The sequence below is a fragment of the Rhinoderma darwinii genome, chromosome 3, assembly GCF_050947455.1.
Source record: "Rhinoderma darwinii isolate aRhiDar2 chromosome 3, aRhiDar2.hap1, whole genome shotgun sequence".
In the NCBI taxonomy this organism is placed as follows: domain Eukaryota; kingdom Metazoa; phylum Chordata; class Amphibia; order Anura; family Rhinodermatidae; genus Rhinoderma; species Rhinoderma darwinii.
In genome coordinates this window covers 348183921-348195508 of record NC_134689.1, presented here as the reverse complement: position 1 = coordinate 348195508, position 11588 = coordinate 348183921, and the positions used below count along the sequence as shown (strand labels likewise).

Sequence of the window (11588 nt, the reverse complement as noted above, 5' to 3'; positions counted from 1 at the left end):
TACTCAAGCTACTGCCAATGTTATGCAATCTATGAAGATTGCATGGCTGTGTGCTTGATTTTATGTACTTGTTTGAAATTGATGTGGCTGAAACACCTAAAATTATTAGCCACATAGGGTAAGTCTGTAGATAAGAAATGTTTTCAGTAATTTTTTTATATTGTAGCAATTAATTTCTTTCTTTTTAAATATTTCTTGAGGGCGCCAATATCGGACATACTTCCTGCTTTGTCTTTGTGACAGTGCTGCAGGGCGTGCTTCATGGCTGCTGTAATGAATAGGAGTTGATGGTCAGAAAATATCAATAGATTAATACAGGAAGAAATGGAATATACCTATAACCCCCCCCCCCCCCCATTGGCCTCTTAGTGGCGGATGAGATACAGAGACTTATCAATGTATATAATGTTCCGATCTTGCCTTATCTAGGCCTCTAGCAGTACAATAGGGCTTTCATTTGTCATTAAATCCCTCGCCCTCTAATGATAATAAAACTACATTGCTGACCCTGTCCCAGTCTCCACAGCAAGGATGAAAATTTGGGCTGCAGAAAACAAGAAATGTCAGTCAGTTGTGACTGCTTTTGTGGCCAGTGTGAAAACTGAAATATTTAACCGGTTCCCGACCGCTGGCTGTGTATTTACGGCCGGCGTTTGGGGTCCTTAATACTCGTGGCATAGACTATTTACGGCGCGGGTTTTAGCTTGCTGCCCAAGCGATCGGGCAGCTGAATGTCGGGTCTCTGGCAGTCCGTGACTGCCAGGGACCCTGAGGGGAAGATAGAAGCAGCTTTCGCTGCTTCTACTTTCTCTGTTCTCTTGCACACAGCCCTCAATGTGTGCTGTGTATATGAATAGAGTCAGCGGCTGCGCTGCTGCCTCTATTGGTCCTGGTGATCATGTGACTGGTCAGATGATCGCCGGGCTGCTGATAGTGTCAAATTGCTGCTGGGTCTTGCTAGACCAATCACAGCCCTATTAGTGACAATAGTCACTATAAGTGGGCTGATTACCCCTGTAAGTGAGGCTGCACAGTTACAGTTACAGTAGAAAAACATGGCGTAAAAGAAGAAAGTAAAAAAAAAAAAAAACCCTCAAAGGTCTTTTATGACCTTTGAGAGACAGACCATAATAATAAAAAAAACAAAAACTAAAATACAGTGCAAATTTTTTTTTAAATAAATACACATAAAATACCCACCCCCAAAAAAAACGTTCCCCTTGCCATTCATTGTCGTAACGCTAGCCCTGAGCCAATTACCCTAAAATAGACATGTAATATATAAAAATTTACTGTAGACAATGACGATCACAAATAAAAGAAGGGTAAAAGAATGGCTAAAAAGTAAAAAAATAAATTTTTTACCCTTATTTTCAAACTTTAAGCTTAAAAATTCTAAAATAACAAAAAGAATGTGTATAAAAATGATAAAAAAAACAAACAAAAAAACCTGCATTGTCTACGGCAAAAACATCGCAAAAATCACGTCGCTAGCCCAACAAATAAAAAAGTTATAGCCGTTTAACTAACGCGTGCTAAATATGGCTAAAGGGTGTCTAGTGCTGAAGGATCAAAATAGCCCGGTCCTGAACACTAAAAAACTGAATACTAAAGCTACAGAGCCGACTAAGACGACAATTATAGGTTATATAGAAATGATTTTTCACCCACTACCACCAGGTATTGCTGGTTTAATAGGTGAAATGCTGGTGACAGGTCCCCTTTAATATTGGGCGCATACACAAATGCTGTCTAATGGTTAGAGAGTGTAAACTTAGACCAGGCAGGCACAAAATGAGCCAAATTCATCAACAGTGTCGCATCAAAAATAGTGTGTAGAAAAGGCAGATCCAGCTCTCAAATATAAAAAATTCGATTTTTATTGGGTCATTTAAAAAAAAATTGGGATAAAACAATAATCCCGGGACCACGCTTACACGTTTCAGACCACTGGGGTCCTTAATCATAGCTGAACATTTTGGTGCATCTTGTATGACTTGTTAGACACTTTACTTCCTTTTACCACTTTTGATTTGGCTTATTTTGCACCAGAATTTTGTGCCAGGTTTTTTGGCTAATTTTTGGAACATCTTGAGCCACATTCCCTTTCAGGACACACCCGTCTCCCAATAAACTACGCTTCTTTTTGGACCAATTTAAAAAGTGTCTGGTGAGGTGCGAACATCAAAATTGTGCCAATTTGTGCCAAAATTTGGTGCATTTTTCGACACTTTGTTGACATCATGTTAAATTGTGGACATTTAATTCTTCCTATGGCAATAGGTTCTTTTGTTGATTTTTCCACCACTATAATCTTACAATAACATCACTGCTGTGGTAATCTACAAATAGTACAAAATTCTTTACATAAATCGATGATGCAATAACTGCACATCAGGGTTTCTCTCAATACTCAGCAACCTAATAACATTTTGTGTTTTCTCTTTTAGCTTTTAGGATACAATGGATGATGATGATATCAGCAGCTCCAGGAAGAGATATGAAGATGAAGAGGGTATGAGTACAGAATTATATTAGTTTTGTCGTAAATGGTAAATATTCCTGACCACTGGTGGTGATTTACATTCTTACTCTGGTGTCTCTCACCAGATTACCACTCTATCTACATCGGAGTGCCAGCTCCAAGGAGTTACAGAAGAAAGAGACGTCGAAGAAGGTCTTTGTCCAGCCGGGATAGGAGCAGTGAAAATGAGAAGCACTATGGCAGAGATGAGCATTCAGATACAGACGAAGGAGGAAGACTCAACTATGACAACGAGAATTATAACATCAACAGAACCAGTAAGTGACTAATTCTCAGGAAACAAAAATTATTGTATATACAAGAGAATAGGAAGAAACAGTCAAGCGATGCTTCAACACAGAGCCAGCCTTACGTTGGATGGTGCCCTGTGTGGTAGTCTGTTTTGGAGCCACCTCCCCAATATGGTGTACTGCCATACAGTGAACAAATAACCATACCATACAGTTCCTAATTATAAGCGTCATGCAGTATGGTACCTAAGTAACAGAGCCATATGTTGGACAAATAAATAACAATGCTATACAATGCCCCAGCCACAATATACTGCAAAATTATATACTCTACAGCGCCTTAGTAGTAGTGCCACACCGTGCCTAAATAAATACCACCATACTGTGCTCAAATAATAGCAATATATCATGACCAAATAAAAAATACAATAAAAAAGAAATCTAATAACAATGCAATACAATGTTTTGTCTAAATAATACTGCTCTAAATTATTTTATGATCTGTGGTGGACACAGGCCTCAGGTCCCAGGCCTTCCGCATAGGTGACTGATGCGCCAGGTGTGACTGCACAGGTTGTACACACCTAAGGACTCCCTGCTTCAACCTACTCTTCAACCTAATCCTCTATGACATCTTGCAACCTATTGTAGACATTACTATTATTAGCCTAACCTAGATGTGTGCTGGCCATACACAGACACATACACAGGGTCAAAAGACTTATTTGGCTTAAAGAGGCTCTGTCACCAGATTTTGCAACCCCTATCTGCTATTGCAGCAGATAGGCGCTGCAATGTAGATTACAGTAACGTTTTTATTTTTAAAAAACGAGCATTTTTGGCCAAGTTATGACCATTTTTGTAGTTATGCAAATGAGGCTTGCAAAAATCCAAGTGGGTGTGTTTAAAAGTAAAAGTCCAAGTGGGCGTGTATTAGGTGCGTACATCGGGGCGTTTTTAATACTTTTACTAGCTGGGCGCTGTGAAGAGAAGTAACATCCTCTTCTCTTCAGAACGCCCAGCATCTGACAGTGCAGATCTGTGACGTCACTCACAGGTCCTGCATCGTGACGGCCACATCGGCAGCAGAGGCTACAGTTGATTCTGCAGCAGCATCAGCGTTTGCAGGTAAGATCGACTTACCTGCAAACGCTGATGCTGCTGCAGAATCAACTGTAGCCTCTGGTGCCGATGTGGCCGTCACGATGCAGGACCTGTGAGTGACGTCACAGATCTGCACTGTCAGAAGCTGGGCGTTCTGAAGAGAAGAGGATGTTACTTCTCTTCACAGCGCCCAGCTAGTAAAAGTATTAAAAACGCCCCGATGTACGCACATAATACACGCCCACTTGGACTTTTACTTTTAAACACACCCACTTGGACTTTTGCAAGCCTCATTTGCATAATTACAAAAATGGTCATAACTTGGCCAAAAATGCTCGTTTTTTAAAAATAAAAACGTTACTGTAATCTACATTGCAGCGCCTATCTGCTGCAATAGCAGATAGGGGTTGCAAAATCTGGTGACAGAGCCTCTTTAAGTAAATTAAGTACTTTACTAGAAGCGCTATCCCTTATTTTTTCTGTTATTTATTTACAAATGAGGTTTGGCCACTCAGCAGCTTAGAGGAAGGAGTACTCATAGGATGGACACACAGGTGTATCGTTTGTTACAGTGAGGCTATGTTCACATGCTTAACCAAAAACGTCTGAAAATACGGAGCTGTTTTCAAGGGAAAACAGCTCCTGATTTTCAGACGTTTTTTAAGCCACTCACATTTTTCACGGGCGTTTTTGGAGCTGTTTTCAATAGAGTCTATGAAAAACGGCTCCAAAAATGTCCCAAGAAGTGACCTGCACTTCTTTTTCGCGGCCGTTTTTTTACGCGGCCCTTTTTCAAAACGGCCGCGTAAAAAAACCGGCCCGTCAGAACAGAACACCGTTTTCCCATTATAATCAATGGGCAGATGTTTAGTGGCGTTCTGCTTCTGATTTTTCGGCCGTTTTTCTTAGGGTAAGGCGGGATTCACACGACCAGGTCCCGCCCGAGCCCGAGTGCCGGCCGGTAAAATCGGCAATTTTGCCCGGCCGGTTTGCATAAAGTTTTGCATCCGTGCCGGGCCGGGCAGATCTGGACAGTGACATCAGCGGCAACTCCTGAAGGGGAATCCCCATGTGTTCGGGGATTCCGCTTCAGGAGTTTCCCCTGATGTCACTGCCCAGATATGGACAGAGACATCAAGCGCTCTGTCCAGGAGCGGAATCCCCGAACACACGGGGATTCCGCTCCTTCAAGGAGCTAAAGTGCGGCTAGTACATAGCAGAGCGGGGAGATACCTCCCCGCTCTGCTATAGTGGCGTCGCTATGGTAGTAGCAGCCGCAGCAGCAGCAGCAGCTGCTAGCGGCGCCATGGAAGGTGTCGCCGGGCCAGGGCGCTTTTAAAACAAGCAGGGGAAGGGAGCCAGAGCAGCGCTCCCTTCCACCTGCTGTACACCCCGGCCCTGCCACACAGTGTACAGCCATTCGTCCGAATGGCAGCAACTCCTCCTCCTCACATGCACTCTGCGCTGTGAGGAGGAGGAGATAGAGCGCAAGCGCCGGAAAACCCGGCCATCACTCGGGACACATCCCGGTGATGGCCGTGTATTACCCGGCCCCATAGACTTCTATGGGAGCCGGGCGGCCGGGTGCCCGGCCGAAGATAGAGCATGTCCTTTTTTTGACGCCCGGTTTTCCAGGCCGTCAAAAAATCGGTCGTGTGAATAGCCCCATTAGGGGTCTATTATTCCTAATGCAGCAGGGTGCCGGCCGATTTATGAACGGCCGGCACCCGGCCGGGAAACCCTGTCGTGGGAATGAGGCCTAAGTGCACACATAGTAGATTTGTTTGAAAAAAAATTCTGCAGACAATTTTCTGACAGTAGCCCAATTTAAAAAAGCAAAAACATTATATTCACCCCCCTGGCGCTCCTATGGCAGCGCTTCACCGGTCACTGTACACCCGACCACCAGCGATGACGTGAGACCAAGTGTACAGAGACGTGCGGGGGACCTGGAAAGCGTTGCATGGGAGCACCAGGGGAGGGGGTAGAGTTCTTTTTTTTTTGTTAACTGGCAAGTGATTCACAACAATTAGATTTTGTTGCAGACTTTGACTTCCCTATTGAACTCAATTGGAAAAATCTGCAACAAATCCGCAACTAATCCGTAAGCAATCGGCGACAGGAATTGGCATGCTGTGGATAACAAAATCTGCACTACAGGTCATTTTCTGCATGGAAAATTTGTGCAACATGTGGATGAGATTTGTTCAGATATCATCCACTTGCTGCTACTATTCTGGTGCAGATTTTTTGTTCGCAAATCCATACAGAAAATCTGAACCAAATCCGCCATTTAAAGAGACTCTGTCACCACATTATAAGTGCCCTATCTCCTATATAAGGAGATGGGCGCTGTAATGTAGGTGACAGTAATGCTTTTTATTTAAAAAAACGATCTTTTTTCACAACGTTAGGAGCGATTTTGGTTTATGCTAATGAGCTTTCTTAATGCCCAAGTGGGCGTATTTTTACTTTCGACCAAGTGGGCGTTGTACAGAGGAGTGCATGACGCTGACCAATCGGCATCATGCTCTCCATTAATTTACACTGCACTAGCGATATAGTTATATCACTATGTGCAGCTACATACACAAGCCCTAACATTACTACAGTGTCCTGATAATGAATACACATGAAATCCAGCCTGGACGTCATGTGTACTCAGAATCCTGGCACTTCTGACTCTTTTTTGTGAGATTCCGGCAACTGAAACTAAATCTCGCGAGATTACGGAGCTAAGCGAGATTTGGTTTCACTTGCCGGAATCTCACAAAAAAAGAGTCAGAAGTGTCAGGATTCTGAGTACCGGGCTGGATGATCATGTGTATTCATTATCAGGACACTGTAGTAATGTTAGGGCTTGTGTATGAGGCTGCACATAGCGATATAACTATATCGCTAGTGCAGTGTAAATGAATGGAGAGGAGTGCATGATGCTGATTGGCCAGCGTCATGCACTCCTCTGTACAACGCCCACTTGGTCGAAAGTAAAAATACGCCCACTTGAGCATTAAGAAAGCTCATTAGCATAAACCAAAATCGCTCCTAACGTTGTGAAAAAAGATCGTTTTTTTAAATAAAAAGCACTGCTGTCACCTACATTACAGCGCCCATGTCCTTATGTAGGAGATAGGGCACTTATAATGTGGTGACAGAGCCTCTTTAAACATAACCTTTCGCCCCTTGTACACGGGACAGATATGCTGCAGATTTTCCATTTGTGCACCGAACATCCACAGCGGTTTATAGTACCAGCCATGTGGATGAGATTTGAACAAATCTTATCCACATGCCGCAGAATATTTTCCTGCGCCAAAATCAGAGCATGCTGCGGATTTTCAAATCATTCTGTTACAGATATTTACAGCAACTTTCCCCCTTTTCAACAAAACAGGGTTTAAAATCTGTAGTGGATCCGCAACAAAATCCGCATGGAAGGAATGCAGATTCTGCTGCGGATTTGCTACGGAAATATCCGCAGCAAATCCACCACGTGTGCGGGTACCCTTAGGGACAGCTCACACATTGATGCAGACTTGCATTGCGGAATACGCACAGTAAATCCGCATAATTTTACTTTACAAAGCAAGTAAAGGGGTTTTTAGAATCCCAAACCACATGAAGCGTATTTTTACATTGCAGATTTATAGATGCGGATAGAAATTTTAAATCCACAGCATGTTCATTCCCCACCGGATTTAATGCGTATTAATTGCAGATTTTCATCATATAAATCAATTAGATGTTAAAATCTGCAATGAAATCTACACCATAAGAAATACGCACTTGCTCATCCCCATCAAATCCTGAACATGTGAACTGACCCTTAGGCTGGGTTCACACAGTGCAGATTTGCTGCAGATTTAGCATGCGTTTTTTAAGCCAAAACCGGGAACAGAACCTAAACATAAGAAATAGATAAAGAAAGGCCTTATAGGTCTGCTCTCCTGGATACAATTCTGGCTTTGGCTGACAAAATGCAGACAAAATCCGCTGAAAATCTGCACTGTGGGAACCCAGCCTTAGGGTGCAGTCACACGCTGCAGATTTTGTTGCAGACATTTCTGCGATTCAAAATCTGTTCCATTCATGTGAATAGGGTTGTTTCTACTGCAGGTGCAATGGATTTCTGCACGTTCCATTCAGATGTTTCAAACTGATTTTCAGTCGCATCCACCTTAGGCTAGGTTCGCACGTTGCGGTCAAAATTATATATTTTTTCCTGCGAATCATGACACAAATTTGACATTTTGCTGCAATTTTTTGCAAAAATAACAGCAAAATGGCACGGCTTTACCATGATTCATGTCAAAAGAATGCATTTTGATGGCAAAGGTATGATCCCAACCTTAGAATACAGTTATCAGAGGCAAGCACCTGCATCATGTACCCATGCGCCAAATAAACTTTATTTGCTTAAAGGGGCTCTGTCACCACATTATAAGTGGCCTATATACTACATAATGTGATCGGCGCTGTAATGTAGATTCCAGCAGTGTTTTTTATTTAGAAAAAATTACCTATTTTAGATTTATGCTAATGACTTTCTTAATGCCCAACTAGGCGTGTTTTTACTTTTTGACCAAATGGGCGTTGTGGAGAGAAGTGTATGATGCTGACCAATCAGTGACCAATCAGCGTCATACACTTCTCTCCATTCATTTACTCAGCACATAGTGATCCTGCGTTGTTCACTATGTGCTGTCACATACTCACACATTAACGTTACTGAAGTGTCTTGAGAGGACGGGATGTCTATTCACAATCCCGACACTTCGGTAACGTTTGTGTGGGACTTACAGCACACCAAGCGTAATCTCGCAAGATCACGCTGTAAATGACAGCTTACAGCGAGATTAGGCTAAAAAGATCACTATGTGCTGAGTAAATGAATGGAGAGAAGTGTATGATGCTGATTGGTCACTGATTGGTCAGCGTCATACACTTCTCTCCACAACGCCCACTTGGCCAAAAAGTAAAAACACGCCCAGTTGGGCATTAAAAAATGTATTAGCATAAATCTAAAATAGGTCATAACTCCGTCAAAATTTATTGTTTTTCTAAATAAAAATGTAAACCTTTGAAAGTATATATATATACACTACCGTTCAAAAGTTTGGGGTCACCCAGACAATTTTGTGTTTTCCATGAAAACTCACACTTATGTTTAATGACTAGAAAATATAGTCAAGACATTTACAAGGTTAGAAATAATGTTTTTTTTTTTTAAATAATAATTTTCTCCTTCAAACTTTGCTTTCGTTAAAGAATGCTCCATTTGCAGCAATTACAGCATTGCAGACCTTTGGCATTCTAGCTGTTCATTTGCTGAGGTAATCGGGAGAAATTTCACCCCATGCTTCCAGAAGCCCCTCCCACAAATTAGATTGGCTTGATGGGCACTTCTTGCGTACCATATGGTCAAGCTGCTCCCACAACAGCTCTATGGGGTTGAGATCTGGTGACTGCGCTGGCCACTCCATTACAGATAGAATACCAGCTGCCTGCTTCTTCCCTAAATAGTTCTTCCATAATTTGGAGGTGTGCTTTGGGTCATTGTCCTGTTGTAGGATGAAATTGGCTCCAATCAAGCGCTGTCCACAGGGTATGGTATGGCGTTGCAAAATGGAGTGATAGCCTTCCTTATTCAAAATCCCTTTTACCTTGTACAAATCTCCCACTTTACCAATACCAAAGCAATCCCAGACCATCACATTACCTCCACCATGCTTGACAGATGGCGTCAGGCACTCTTCCAGCATCTTTTCAGTTGTACTGCGCCTCACAAATGTTCTTCTGTGTGATCCAAACACCACAAATTTCGATTCGTCTGTCCATAACACTTTTTTCCAATCTTCCTCTGTCCAATGTCTGTGTGCTTTTGACCATATTAATCTTTTCCTTTTATTAGCCAGTCTCAGATATGGCTTTTTCTTTGCCACTCTGCCCTGAAGGCCAGAATCCCGGAGTTGCCTCTTCACTGTAGATGTTGACACTGGCGTTTTGCGGGTACTATTTAATGAAGCTGCCAGTTGAGGACCTGTGAGGCGTCTATTTCTCAAACTAGAGACTCTAATGTACTTGTCTTGTTGCTCAGTTGTGCAGCGGGGCCTCCCACTTCTCTTTCTACTTGGTTAGAGCCTGTGTGTGCTGTCCTCTGAAGGGAGTAGTACACACCGTTGTAGGAAATCTTCAGTTTTTTGGCAATTTCTCGCATGGAATAGCCTTCATTTCTAAGAACAAGAATAGACTGTCGAGTTTTCTCATGAAAGCTCTCATTTTCTAGCCATTTTGAGAGTTTAATCGAACCCACAAATGTAATGCTCCAGATTCTCAACTAGCTCAAAGGAAGGTCAGTTGTATAGCTCCTCTAAACAGCAAAACTGTTTACAGCGGTGCTAACATAATTGCACAAGGGTTTTCAAGTGTTTTCTAATCATCCATTAGCCTTCTAACACAGTTAGCAAACACAATGTACCATTAGAACACTGGAGTGATGGTTGCTGGAAATCGGCCTCTATACACCTATGTAGATATTGCATTAAAAACCAGACGTTTGCAGCTACAATAGTCATTTAGCATATTAACAATGTATAGAGTGTATTTCTGATTAATTTAATGTTATCTTCATTGAAAAAAATTGTGCTTTTCTTGCAAAAAATAAGGAAATTTCTAAGTGACCCTAAACTTTTGAACGGTAGTGTATATATATATAGAAAAAGGTCAATCAGTGTGTTTGGTGCAACTTTCAAATTATTTTTTATCAAAAAATAGTTTTTCATTTTTGAGATACAGCTGCTCTGTATCTTGTATACGGAGCAGCTGTATCGTTTGCTGAATCCTGTACTCATCAGAGCAGCTGTATCTCAAAAAGTAAAAATAATTTTTAATAAAACAGTATTTGAAAGTTGCACCAAACACACTGACTGACATTTCACAAATCACTTTCAAAGGTTTACATAGCTTAAAGAGGCTCTGTCACCAGATTTTGCAACCCATATCTCCTATTGCAGCAGATCGGCGCTGCAATGTAGATAAGAGTAAAGTTTTGTTTTTTTAAAAACGAGAATTTTTGGCCAAGTTATGACCATTTTTATATTTATGCAAATCAGGCTTTCTAAAGTACAACTGGGCGTGTTTAAAGTTAAAGTAGAACTGGGCGTGTATTGTGTGCGTACATCTTGGCGTTTTTACTTCTTTTACTAGCTGGGTGTTGTGAATGGGAGTGTATGATGCTGACGAATCATCATCATCCACTTCTCTTCGTTACCACCCAGCTTCTGGCAGTGCACAGACACACAGCGTGTTCTCGAGATATCACGCTGTGACGTCACTTCCTGCCCCAGGTCCTGCATCGTGTCGGACGAGCGAGGACACATCGGCACCAGAGGCTACATTTGATTCTGCAGCAGCATCAGCGTTTGCAGGTAAGTAGCTACATCGACTTACCTGCAAACGCCGATGCTGCTGCAGAATCAAATATAGCCTCTGGTGCTGATGTGTCCTCGCTCGTCCGACAGGATGCAGGACCTGGAGCAGGAAGTGACGTCACAGCGTGATCTCTCGAGAACACGCTGTGTGTCTGTGCACTGCCAGAAGCTGGGTGGTAACGAAGAGAAGTGGATGATGCTGATTCGTCAGCATCATACACTTCTATTCACAACGCCCAGCTAGTAAAAGAAGTAAAAACGCACAGATGTACATACACA

The 11588-nt window shown here is 42.3% G+C and overlaps 1 protein-coding gene across 1 annotated transcript in view; it reads left to right on the top strand.

The window, feature by feature from the left end:
• The first annotated feature begins 2463 nt into the window (after nt 1-2463).
• SLC4A5 (solute carrier family 4 member 5) overlaps nt 2464-11588 on the top strand; it is a 135742-nt gene continuing 126617 nt past the window's right edge. The window contains exons 1-2 of the mRNA XM_075858486.1: nt 2464-2515; nt 2611-2802. Of these exons, the coding sequence (XP_075714601.1) occupies nt 2464-2515; nt 2611-2802 (244 nt within the window). The remainder of the gene's footprint in view (nt 2516-2610; nt 2803-11588) is intronic.